We start from the raw sequence: 13,968 nt of genomic DNA, 5'->3' as shown, positions 1-13,968 counted from the left end.
TCCACAGTTCTAAATGAGCCCTAAGCCCTCCCTCAATACATTTGTTTGCTTTTGAAGTTTGGCAATCTTAATCTAATGGGTGGAGAACTTAAAAAAAAAAAAATGATGAGAGAAGAGAGGCATTAAGAATGCTTTGTCTAGTGTTGTATCTTTTGGAGGGGGGGGGATATTTAAGAATAAAAAAAAGAAAAAAGCAAGCCTGGAACCTTATGGGGAATCCAGGTCTGCAATTTAGCTCTTATGTAGAAAAGAGTTCCATCAATGCTCTAAATAAGCATTACAGCTAGAGACCTGAAATCCAGTAGTCTGGTATTGTATTTGAGTTGAACCATAGTGTCTATATTAGAGAAGAGAAACAGCCCAAGAACTTGCTGGATTAGCACATTCTCTGCCCTAATTTGCGACAAACACTCCATGACTGTCTTGTGACAACGTGACTTTTTCCATGGTCTAAATCAGTCATTCACCAAGGTCCTAAACTAGTGAAACATTTCAACACTTGTTTCTAGTTGAAGCATGAGTAACCCCATTGCTGTGGACTGGGTATGTGATAAAAAGTTTCCTAAATAAAATCTTTCATGTTTAGATTAACACAATATATTTTAAATTTAGAATTAGACTCACTGAAATCAGTAGTCCTAAGAAGATGTGGCAAAGCACTCCATGAAAACGCTACTTACATCTCAAGCTTTACATACATTTAACATCAAGAGCATTTTTCTTCCTTTTACATTTAAGTATGGAAGTAATTATTTGATAATTCCCAGACACACACACCAAGAATGCTGTAATCAAGAGTTTGGGTACCTGTCATGTCGTACAATTGGTGTAGGCAGGACACAGGTCAGGAGCCATCCAAACTCAGCCAGCGTGTGCAGTAAAGGTCCATAATCTGTTTTAATTTCACACCCCTACATTAATAATTATAAAAAGTAGTAAAGAGACTCTGTACAGGCTTTATTGGCATTTCTACACAATTACAACACCTCCCCTCTCACTTTTAATGAGATAATCCTTTGAGATGACATCAAACTGTGTTTGGTGAAGATTAATTGTTTCAAACTGAAAACAACTTGAAAAGTTCAAGACTACAAAATTCATGGAAAACAGAATTTATTAACATTAGGTATGAGCCCTGACTCATCAAGACATAATTCAAAGCATCTCATCCATTAAACTTGTCACTTTGCTAAATTAGTGCCTAAAACTTTTTAAGCACCATAATTAGGTGTCTCAATTGACATCTTTATTTACCCCACATATGAAAAATAAGCATTTCACTTAGCTACATACTTAAGGTTTTGGTGGTTTTTTTCATGGTGGTCTTTTTTTTTTAAATATACGAGTCTTTAGTTTGATGTTAAACACATTTACAAATGCGAAAAAAATTATCATTGGATATTTCACAAGTAAGAAAATCCAACAACATAATCCAACAACTGCTTTCAGATCTCATTCATACCAATAATCCTAAATGATAAGAATATGTCTAAAGACTAATTTATGTAATTTTATTGCTGTAACCTACCACAGCAGTAGATGTAAATTTATTAGGAAACCCAAGTCTTCCATATTTAGCAGTAAAAATACATATCTGAACATCATACTGAATTAATTTACTATCAACTTTCTCTTGTTGTTTTTCTAGATCTGGTTATCTTCTCCCACTTTAAAAAAAAAAAAGTGACCTGCACTTGCTGAAATTATACCTAAATTGGTCTGAAACACACACAAACCCCCCCCCCCAAGATGTTTTCTTTGGTAGTTGTATATGTTGGTATGAACATTTATAAATGTCAGGCCAGAACTCCTCTGGCATATTTCTTTTATGTACATTTAGCAATGCCCACAAATCTGATTTCATTTTTAGCATTTGGGACTTTAGTAAATCCTATGCAGGTGATGTAAGGAAATCATCCTGAATGTTTATGGAACACTGATACCAACATCCTAAAGGGAAAAAACAAAGAAAAACACCAGTAGGAAATAGCACTGCTAAATCATCACCTATTTACCTCAATGACTGTCCATTGTTCAACAACTATTGCATCATTTCCTTTCCTGGTAGAACCTGGAACCCCAGCACCTTCTTCTTCATAGATAAATAATCCTTCTAAAGATTTGGGCAAATAATCCCCTGTGAACATAAACATATGCATTAAGTTTTAGGTCGATAGATTAACAAAATGTACACAAGATGTTTTTCTCAATGAACAGTTCTCTAAAATAAAATTAAATGACTCAGCAAACTCAAATTTGTGGCTATTTATGGAGTGTGCAAGCCAACTTACTATTAAAATCCCTTTTTTCTACACAAGTTGGACTATGAACAACTGTCTCAAAAGCATTAACCCCTTCCATACTCCAGTATAAATTCCAGTTTCTTGTATTCAACATATCCATTACAGAGGATGGGCACAACCTTTTTTTTCTCAACTTCAATATTATCCTCCTGATAAGACATGTGGCTTTTGGTGTGGTGGGAGAGAGCACAAAAATGAGTGAACCATGAAGTGTAAAGCTCAACTACAGCCACTTAAACACACTGTGGCCACATAAATGGCCACAGGAAGAGCCTGAACAAGTAATTGTAGGAGGATTCCTGATGGGAAGGAAGTTTCAGAGCACAAGTCCCTGACTCACATGTCAAAGGACGGTAGCATCCGTTTGGCCCAAACTAAAGCTGTGCATCAAATACAGATTCAGTTTCTGGTTTTCCTCCTCCTAACAGCCTTTGGGAAGCCTTTTGTGGAGATTTACCTTGACAGCTGACTAACCAATTAAATTGGTACAGCAAAATCATGTAATCCTCAGAATATCAGCATTAAATCCCCTCCAATACTGGATGAGATATGTTATTACCTGGGTACTAAAGATGGGGAGTTATTCAAGCAAAGAAGAGCAGACAGCTCTCTCTGTGGGGAATGGAAGACTGTAAAACTGTTGTTGGACAACAGCTGCAAAGATTAATTTCAACAGCTGCAAAACCACCCTTCAGTGAACTGTAACAGATCTCCAGAGAGTTCTTTTCCAGCTCTAAAAAAACTTTATAATGAAAACTACAAGTCTGAATTCTCACCTCTCCTCCACCGAAGGAAATTTGGTTGTTCTACTGATATCAATAAAAAGGAGTAACAGTTTCAGAGTAAAAAAGATGACTGCTACAAACTGTGGTATTAGACTGTTCATGTGCACAAAATATGCAGTTTGAGAGGGACTAGCTGCCAAATTCCATCAGAAGTAAATCTACATTGATGAGCTTATGTGCCTCTGAGTCACTAAATTTACTGCAGACCTACAGAAACACAGTGATTCACACTCAAAACCGTGGAGAGCAATGAAAACTGAATAGCTGTCAGGTTAGTTTTAGTGTTAGTGTCAGGCTTTTGTTTTTGAAGAATCAATTTAAATTGCAAAGATCTTATGTTTTGCAGGGTTTTTTTTCATTTAAGGTCTTCAATAATCCAAGAGTTCATATTGTTTTAAATCAAAATTATCAGAAAAAAGCATAAGGCATAGTAAATATAGCAGCTGCTCAAACTGAAAGTAATTTTACCCTCCTTGTATAATTAAGACAAAATTACTTTTGAAAGCTACTTTAATACATTATTAATTATCTATTGCACTTGTTAATTATCCTGAGCACTGCAAAAAAACTGTTTAAGGTCCCAGGAACCTTTCCAACTAACATATGACAAGACATTTCTCTACTGCAACCGTGTATTTCGCTTGCTTATGCTGCAATAATTAATTCTAAAGGAACATCAACAAATCACAACTTAGTACAAGCAAGACAGGTACAAATGCAACCAAAGCATCACCTTAGTGAAGTATACAGTGTAGGTTTGCTATCAAACAACATTTGTTAAAATAGTTAATTGCTTTGGAATTTATTAATCATCTTGGTTTGTTTTGGTCTGTACTCCTAACACTAGGGAACTACAATTTTCTTCACTTTTTTTTTCAAGTAATTGCACAACAGTAGTTACTACTGTTTTTTGCACACTTTTAACTTCTGGCTTTCAGACAAATCCAATCCAAATGGAAATGAACCTCTCAATTTACATATTTTACCAGCAGCAGAGTTCAAGAGTTCTAAACACTTTTCATCCCATTGTATTTTCCTTGAAAAAGCACAAACCAAACCAGAAGAACTAGCACAAAAGGTTTATTTAGTTATAAAGCTACTCTAGTTTGCTGCTTTGGAAATTGTTAATTTGATAAAACAAAGCAAGAATTTCAATTACTTAGTCTATTATAAATTTGTGGAATCTGATACCTAAAAGGGAGTAATTTATTTTCTGGGCAGTTACAGATCCATCTTGACATACTCATATAACCTCCCATCAAGAAGCAAAATACAATAATAATTTTTTCAAATTACATAGTTCTATGTAAACAAGCAAAAGCTCCATGATATCTTGGGACAGTACTCACCTTTAGAAGTTTCCCAGTGTACAAAAGAATCAACTAAGGCCAATCCTTGTTTATAATAAAAGGCAGTTAATTCTAGCCAGTCTGCTTCCAGTGTACTAACAACTGGCCCCTTTCTTGTTACTTTCATAGACAAAACACCTTCATGGTAGGTCCAGCAGGTAGAATCATCATCAAAAACATTGAAGACTGTATAGAGCTTGTCTAAGGAGAAAGAAAGAAAGAACCTCAAAGACAGTGCTCCAAAATTTGTAACATTACTAATCTCCTATTTTAACAACATTTTCTATTTCTAAGCAACACTTTTAATAATTACTTAATGTTCTTAATGTTACTCTGCTTAAGACCTAAACACACTCAGGACAAGGTGTAAAGGGAGGTACACTTTGGGATATGAGGAAAATGGGAACTTATTACAGCTGGGCTGTGACTGAATTCTTCAGGTAGTTGCGGTTTGCATAAAGAAAACATACAAGGACTAAGAAAAACCAGTGCAAACAGCCTTCATTTCTGCCACTGGTGGAACTTCTGGCTACAAATATTTACAACTATAAAAACAAAAGCCAATTTTCTAAAACTTGCAAAAGTAAGGAATGCCTTGCACTGACTTTAACCCATTATTCCCTGAAGTAGCAGCGTAATTAATTGCTTACTGGGATTTTCCCACAGTAACTGATGATCAGTGGAAGTTAAGGATACAAAACCAACATATCCTCAAGTTAGTTTTCTGTCTAGGTATTAACACAGTGCTGTAACAAAACCAGTCACAAGCAAGCACTCATTAAAAACTGACATACCCATAGCATATTAGGAAATCACTGGTGCAAGTTATGAAACCCTAACGCTGTGAGCGTGTTCTACAAATACACTTGCGTGCCACTGGTGTAGACAAGTAACAGAAAGCAGCTGCCCAGAAATATTCTCAGATTGCCTAATACTGCTGGGCAGCCTAAATCAATGCAAACCAACCTCTAAATATCGAAGTTTTGCACTATCAAAACAAAGGGATTTGCTAAGATGACCTCAGTTAAGAAGTCAGTCTCTCTAGGCCCCATAAACAGAGAAATTTCAAAAATAGGATTTGCACTCTAAGTAATCTGAACTAATATCTGGAACAATCCCTCTCTGCTTTGAGAAGTGTTATTACACCCACTACAGGTGACACCACATGCCTAGAATAAGGGAAATACAGAACAAAATGTTGAACTTTTAGTAAGAGACAACTCTTTATATAGTTTTATCACTTTCACAGGTGCTTACATCACAAGTGATGTGTTTGTTATCCTGACAAACCTTAATTTGTTTTACCATATATTGAAGTGAGATCTCTTATTCTACAGAAAAAGGAAATTGTTTCCCAATACAACTATTCAATTCCTCACTTCTACCAGAAATTTACCTCTGCAAGCAATGTATTACAGAAAAAAATCAATAAAATAATTCAAAGAGCAACATAGCAGTAAAAATTCATACTTAAAAAACCCAAATCTATAACTTGGACATAGTTTTTTGCCTCTTTTGAGCAGAGGTAAATGGAAGTGGCACACTGGCATAGCAGTATACACCTACACACATGTAAGACTGCTTTGGAAAATTCATAGCAGTATTTTTCAAAATGATGATTACATAAAACATAGACCAAGAAAGGTGGTTAAGTTTCCAGAAGTTTCACCTTATGAACTCCACTGATTTTCTATTTGACTAGTGTAGAGAAGCCTGGCATATCCTTGCCAAAGCTTTTTGAAGTTTTCTGAGAACACTGCATGTAGGGGATGCACTGGCTGCTGATCTACCTGGTCACACCAGCCTGCACAAACAGTGCTCCTGAACAGAACCTAGTTTTCCACTTCTTCCTTACAGGACTGCTAATATATATGAAACTATTTCAAGCTGTAAGAAAAGAGTTAAGCTTTACCAGATTATGCTATAAAGGCTCACTTGTAGAAAAACTGCTTTTACTCAAGTGTTAAAAATAAGAGGGACATTGATTATCTCTGTGCTTAGAGTCATTATTCTCACAGTCTACAAACTGGAGAGGCTGCTTTAACAGTAAAGTGAAAAGGTTGCTTTTGAGAGCAATTAAAACATGTCTGGCTCATCAGGGAATGCAGCCTGACATCAAAGTTTCATGCTGCCTCCTTTCCACACAATTCTGACTTGCATTAGTCTTACTCAGATTATTTCTTTCTTTTTACCTTTTCCTCTTAGCAGCCAGGAGGCCTTAGAGTTTCAGCACCAGAAGTCAATGTTTCAGACCATTTTTTGCACAGACTACACCAAGCACCTCATCCTTCTACAACAAAGTTGTCTATCACAGCATCAGCATTTTTTCAATTATGCTTTTCCTTCCTATACTTCTAATGCTTACTTTTCTCTAAGAAATTCATTTTGTAACAATTATTGTCTTCGATTTCATGGTCAATGCATTAATTTCAGCGATCTCTTTCAGGACACTTCTTGAAGGCACGTTAACCAGAAAGAATCCATTATGAACGGATTTATTTGGTGTACATTATGTGAGTTGCCTGGAAGCATGTAAAATTATGGCTCTAGCTGGAAGGGGCTCTCTTTGTTGTCATCTTTGAAACAGGCATAACTGGAATCACAACGTATACTTTGAAATCATTACGTGTTTATAATTTCATATTGAGTAAATCTATGTGCGCATTGCAGAAAATATTTTATAACAACTGCATCCTTCTAAAAGGAAGGAAGGATTTTTACTGCCACATGTTTGTTATACACATATTGAACAAAAAAACTTTGTTTGCACCACATTTCAAGGCACAATTACACTGTGGGCAATTTCAGGGGGTTTGTTTGTGGTCTTTTTTTCTTTAAATTGCAAACTAGATTTCTGACAGTACATCTACAATAGTCTATATGAAAACTGATCATCATTTTAATCATTACTACAGCTCACATACATTAAACAGAAGGTGAGTATTCCTTCTGCTTCTTTTACTGGCAGCTCTTTCAGAAATATGTATGCATTTACATCTGCATGTGTAGAGGCATCTTCCAAAACCAGTATTTGATACAACAGAAAATGCTATTTTTTCCAATGCCTCAACAACTCAATTAAATACCTCATTTCTGCAACAAACAAGCAGCATTTATTACCATCTCCTTTCCGTGGTTTAGAAGGGCTGACTTCTTTTCCAAACTGGAAATCTGAATCCTCTAACAGTCTGCTTTCTCCATGCATTTCCTCCTCTATCCCACTCTCAGATGAGTGACCACTCAATGTCCCTTCATTCCAGTTTTTATAGTTTTCCTCAAAGTTTTCTCTTCTGTGTTCCCTATTTCTTCTGCCCAGCGTTGATTCCAGCTCTGCACCTCCATCTGCACTTGTTCCATTACAGGCTTTAGGATGAGGAAAATGTTGTGTTACAAATCCCACAAACTTCTTTCCTCTTTTAGCAGCTTCATTAACCTGCAATACAACATAAATTTAACTGCAAAGTCCTTTCAGAACTGCATAGACCTTTTTCTTCTTTAAAACTTGTACATACATGAACCACTTTACTAAACTGCTGAGGACATAAAGGCCTAACACTGTATTACAGAAGGGTGACTTGTCTTTGATGCTGCCCCTGCTTCAAAGTAAATGGAAGTTTTCCAGCATGCCTTTGGAGTCAGGCCAAGAAAGGTGGCCAACACTGGTACTGACTTCAGAGTATACAAAATCCCTCATTTAGAACAAACCCAAAGTATTTTATTTACTGTGTTGTACTGATAAGCAGTATAGCAGAGCAATAAATAGTATTTCTCTAAATATGTGATGCCAGTCATACTCAAAATGCTTCTGTTGTATTGGAGGTCAGTATCTCTCTCGTGAGCCATGAGTCATTACCCCCTGGCTCCCTTGGAGGCTGCTCAGCTTTGTTATTACTGAGGATACTGGAGGAGCAGAGAAAGGAGGGGGCTAGAAGCAAATGAAGATCCTCTTATTTCAGCCAGTGGTGTCTTCTTGGCACTGAAGTCTCAATGCACAACTGTGACATCTGTGCCACCTGTGGGATGTGTCTGTTCTTGGAGGTGGTTTTTTCCCTGGGTTAAGGAGCACTGCCATTTAGGAAGGTGACCCCACTGACACCTTGTACTACAAGCTCCCCTGTGAAGTCAAGTCCTCAAAGGAAAATGCAGGAGCTTCAGCTCAGAAAGAAGATATCACATGGGAAGTATTGGATTAAGTGAGGGCAGAGGGGGAAAGATCTTTATTCAGTTTACTCACATAAACTATTAATCCCCAGGGTGAGTAAAAATCAAACAACTGATGGTACTGCAATCCCTTTTCAGTGCCATGATAGTGACACTTCAGTCTATCTACCACCATTATTTACGTACAGCAATGATACAGTATGCCAATCACTGTGGTTATATATACAGAGCTGCTGCTTCAAGGACAGCCAAAATACTTTTGAATTTAACAAGCCACAGAGAAAAACAGACAATATGACAATCTTTTTGCTGAAACACCACAAAGTTTTATTGTTTCACATCTTAAATAAAAAAGTACTAAGATTTGACTGAATTAATGGCTCCGTCTTTCTAAAACTGAGGGCATTTAAAAATCAAATTATTCTCACATACTACTTCTGTAACAGATATGCTTCCAAGACTCCATCACTGCTCATTTCTAATCTTTGCCTGCTACACTACACCACCAACCTGGAATAAGTATATACACATTATAAATGCATAATGTAATCACATTTTGCATTTAAAGCACCTGAAAAAGTCAAAACAAGCCAAAACAATTATAAAATACAAACAACTCTTGAAATTTCAAAGATCATTAAAGATCTCCAATATGCTTTTTCTTCTACTACCCTCCTTGGCAACTAATGTAAAAGATACCACTAACTCTTGTAATAACAATAGCTTCCTGTTTCAGCAAGTCTTCAATTTTGCAGAAGAAGTTAAACACAAAAAGAACTGAACTATAACTTGCATTCCAGTAGAAGTTTTCTGTAATTATACAATGTTTTCAAAAGCTGTGCCAAGTAAATATTTATTATAGTTCCTATACATGTTGTATTTTTTGTTAAAGAAAGAAAAGAACATTTCTTCTTCGGTACTTAACTCAGAAAAACATAAAATTCACATATCATACAAGTGTTTTATAAAGACAGACTGAGCTTGAGCCTGATTTTGCTTTCAGTGAAAACTTCCAAAGCTTTACAGAGATATTTAGTCCTACATGACAAAAAGTAACTCTTTTCTCGCTTTGAGAGAAGTTTTGTAGCTTCTATAAAATAAACACAAAACTAAAACCACAACCACTAAATGTAACTTACACTTATGATAGAAACAAAAATCTGAAGAGAAGTTGGAAAAAACCTCCCTTACCTTTTCTAGCAGTTCTTTCACTACTTCATTTGTCAGTGTTTCATATGTTAAAGGACATTCCTCAATCACCAGCCTGGGGTGCCTTTGTCCTCTGGGTGCTGCGTGCTTCTGGCTAGAACACAGAAAGAAAGCAGTCTTTGTCAGGAGTTTGCTGCTAACTTGAGCAAATGCTTGCATATAGAATTCTTTCCTTTTGGAATAGTTATGAATGAAATCCTGATAATGCTTCCTCATACTATTTAAAAGTCAGTGGGTTTTGGTGTTTTGTTCTGTTTCTTACACAAAGTGACAGGTACTATGTGTTTCAATGCCAGGATAAGAATATTAATATTTAACAGGAATTTAATCTGAAGACCATGCAGAGAGATATTTTGGAAATGAAGCTTTACTGACAAATAGCTCTGCCTTTGTAATAAATAAATGCAAAAATCTCTGACAATGCAAAACACACAAATTAAAACTATAAATTTAGTAAGCATAAAACAGGTTCAGTTTTGTAGAAAACACATCATGAATAGAAATGGTCCTTTTACACTGTTAACATCCTGCTGCTTAGTTTTTGTAACTAAAGGAGAGCTGCAGCTGTTAAATGAAACAGTATAGGCAAATTCTAGGAACACAATGCAAAAATACTTACTGAGGGTTAAATAATGTTTGAATCTCTCATATTGAAGTTGACAAACCCCAACTTCCATTTTAAGTTACATAATAGTACTCATGTTTCATCTAAAGCCAGTTATTAGTCAGACAATACTTAGTGCATGCCAATAACATGATGCAATTTTATTTGATGCTTTCTTTGTATAATCATTTAATTTAGAGAAGAACATTTAGAAAAGAACATCAATTAGACACATTCAAACATAAAAGTTCACTTTCCAAACAGCAGTTGGAGAAGCAAAACCAGCCTTGGTACATATGGCACCTGGGAAGGAAACTGGAAACTACACCAGTTTCACAGGTATGCTACAGTCTCATCCTTCACCCATTCAGGGCCTAAAGGTTCAAACAACAACTTCCAAAGGATGCCACATCTACAGGGATAAGGCAAAGTGTGGGAGCCATGTGCTGGTAGTGTCAGCTCTTGGAAGCCTCAGCTCCAGGCCAAGCATTTTGCTTTCTTACTCAACTTTTTGCCCACAGGAACAGCATTCACCCTATTTGCAGATGAATTTATAAAGATTAAGTTGCATGAATAGCAAATACTCCCAACAATGCTTGTTTAATCAAAGGGTTTGAGAATTTCTCTCAAATGAACACTTTGAGAAAGCATAACTGCTGTGGCAGCAAGGCAGCTTCCAATTCACACCCTCCCAGTCCTCAAATAAAGACAAGAACCTTTGTGCATCACATAAGGACTCAGGAGAGAAGGGGAAGCTTCACAGCTTTTAATGTGTAAGAAATCCACTTTCTAGTTATTCAAAATACGAACAAGAGGTTATTTTTTTTGCATTCAAAGGAACTAATGAATGGTAACATTGTTTTGTATGTGTTTTTAGGATCACATGGTGATTTTAATGCAGTAAAAACAGAGTAATAAACAAGACCATGGATCTGGAACATAAACAAGCTCCTGCCTCTCCCTCAGTGTCAAAACTAAGCTTTTGTATGACCTCTGCTCCAGAATGAAGATTTTCTTCTTAATAAGGAAAAACCCAAACTGTCCCTGACAAATTAATTCACAAACTATGTCATTTTTCCCTAGGAAAGATAAAAGTTTTGCAAACCAAGAAAAAGCAAGCATGAGATAGTTTAAAGCAGCTTATTACCCTCCTAGTATTAGTTAATCTTCTATTTGCTGCAAGTTCTAAGACAGATGATATTACACTTTGGATTTTTGTTAGCATATTTACTAAGGCAAAGGAAACATGAATTAATGCTAAGCACACAGTAAGCTAAAGACATTACTAACTGGCTAATCTGAGGTGCTCATATCAAATTGATAAGCAATAGATGTTGAGCAGCCCACATGGAAATGGCTTCAGTAAAGGATCAGTATCCAAGCTATTTCCCTGTTACCTCAGCTTTAACCGGGAGAGCACCACTCGATACATGTGACTTGCAGGGAAGCTCCTCCTCCGTCCCACCGGCAGCAGAATGGGATGCACAGCTCCCACAACATAGCCTTTGCTGTAATACTCTTCCACCCGAGCTGCTATATCCAACACAGAACTGATCCTGATCACTTCTGGATTTGAAGAAGCTAAAAAGCATTGAAAGCAGAAGAGAAGCACATGATACTGTGTATGTCTATAAACACTTTGGGTGAGTTCCTTTTATGTAAACCCCACAAAACCTATCCCCAGGCCTTTATTAAAACCTACAGTTCTATTTATACAAGAAAAAGCAGATTCACGGATGATTCAACACTATTCAACTACTTCAAGTACCTATTTTTACAACTTAATACGATCTATTTTTAACATAGTTGGCAACATTTTCTGTTTGATCAAGGTCTGCCAAGCTGATTTAAAAGCTGTGTTAACATCTAAACACATAATAGGGTTGAACTTAAAGCAACTATTTTGTCTAGCCAAAGCCTTAAACATACTAATGCAGTATCATTCAACTCCAGTTTTCAGGTAAATTCCCACATAACAGATTTAAGCCTATGACAATTCACTTGTTTCCAATAATTTTTTTTCCCTTAGAAGTGATCTGAGGAGTATCAGTTGACATTTTCACAGTCCCAGTTCCTTTTTTCAACAGACTGACACATCACCTAAGTAAGCTTGTGCTGGCACTGATTTCTAAGGACGGCCCCTCTCAGTGTGTACAGGCATTTTGCATCAATAGGCAGCGCCTGGATAATACATTATTGTTAGGGAAAACTATAGAGATAAAGGGAAAACTTCTTGGAGAACCTTTTTTGAATGGTCCACAGATTTTGCAGAGAAAAAAAGAAGACTCCACACTGGTAACAGATATATATTCTGCTACAGTCAGTCTGATGGGTCAGTAATTCCTGTTTCTATCAAGTACAGCTGGAACTCTAGATGCCCTCAGAAAGCAGGAAATCAATACTCACACACAAATAGCAGCAGAAGAGTCATTACACCAGCACAGATTTGCCAAAGCTTTCATCTTTTGCACTTAGGAACTCTGATAACAAAACAGCCTGGCTGGAAATCTGCTGGTCTACTGGTGACCCCTGCTCCAAGCAGCCTATTTGCCTGGATCCTGATGGATCCCACTTTGCAGGACTTTCTATGCATTAAGACCAGTGCCCATCTCCATCAAAGGATGCCTCAATCAAAACTAAGCAACACTTTCTCTAATATAGAAGCAACCGTAACGTGCTGCCCTGAACATTCCCTTTCTAACCATACAACTGAAAAGAATTAAATACACTAACTCTTCTTTGATGCTGTAATTAAAAAAAATGTATAAAATAAAAAATAAATGCAATTACATAAATCTCTCATCACTTTGCTGAGTTAATTTCTTGTCCCTACCTTCTCTTGTCTATCTGCATTATAGTGCAAGTTGGCAATAGCAAGGAATTTAGGACCTAAGACACAGAAGTCACTAAGTTTGCCTATCCTACTGTTTTAAACTATCATAAACCAGAGATAGGACTCCTTAGTTTGCACAAATGTTTTATTCTAATAAACTGAATTAGAACTCTGCTAATTTACAAGTAGTGTTCTGTAAAGCCTCTGGACTGCTTTCCCACTATAAAATGTGGATAATATTGACATGCATATACTTACTGAGGGCTTTAAAAAAAAAACACAAAACCCTCACAATCTATCAGAAACTAGTATTTTAAAACACTCAAATGCTTTTTAATACCAATTTCTACTAATGGGAAAAGAAATGGTGGCCTACTATGCTTGTCACTGTAAGAGCCTTAACAGAAAAGCCATCAAGAAGAAACAGAATAATTTATACCAGGGAAACACACACTACCAAAAATTATGACCAACATACATACTGATGGTTTATTGCTGATAACCAGCAAATTCAAGCTATTAACTAAACTGTCAGTCATTCTCAGTCATAAGGACAGGGCTGTTGCACTTGTTCTTTAAGCAGACAGTGTATCACAGCTTCCCTTTTGTAAACAGATGATATTTTGTCATTAGCAACACTCCCATCCCATGATTCTACTCTGTAAATTCGAGAGCCCATGTATTGAGAAATAACTGCTCCATAGCCCACAGACCAAAAAAGCAG

The 13,968-nt window shown here is 36.5% G+C and overlaps 1 protein-coding gene across 2 annotated transcripts in view; it reads right to left on the bottom strand.

The window, feature by feature from the left end:
* RFTN2 (raftlin family member 2) overlaps positions 1-13,968 on the bottom strand; it is a 29,731-nt gene that overhangs the window by 12,115 nt on the left and 3,648 nt on the right. For both annotated transcript variants that reach the window (XM_031057084.1, XM_005415953.2), the window contains exons 3-8: positions 11,809-11,992; positions 9,790-9,901; positions 7,558-7,870; positions 4,438-4,638; positions 2,016-2,137; positions 808-911 (exon numbers count right to left, since the gene is read on the bottom strand). In XM_031057084.1, the coding sequence (XP_030912944.1) occupies positions 808-911; positions 2,016-2,137; positions 4,438-4,638; positions 7,558-7,870; positions 9,790-9,901; positions 11,809-11,992 (1,036 nt within the window). The remainder of the gene's footprint in view (positions 1-807; positions 912-2,015; positions 2,138-4,437; positions 4,639-7,557; positions 7,871-9,789; positions 9,902-11,808; positions 11,993-13,968) is intronic.

This window comes from Geospiza fortis, unplaced genomic scaffold (assembly GCF_000277835.1).
Source record: "Geospiza fortis unplaced genomic scaffold, GeoFor_1.0 scaffold112, whole genome shotgun sequence".
In the NCBI taxonomy this organism is placed as follows: Eukaryota; Metazoa; Chordata; class Aves; order Passeriformes; family Thraupidae; genus Geospiza; species Geospiza fortis.
The sequence above is the reverse complement of the archived record's forward strand: the minus strand, read 5'-3'. Positions and strand labels throughout refer to the sequence as shown.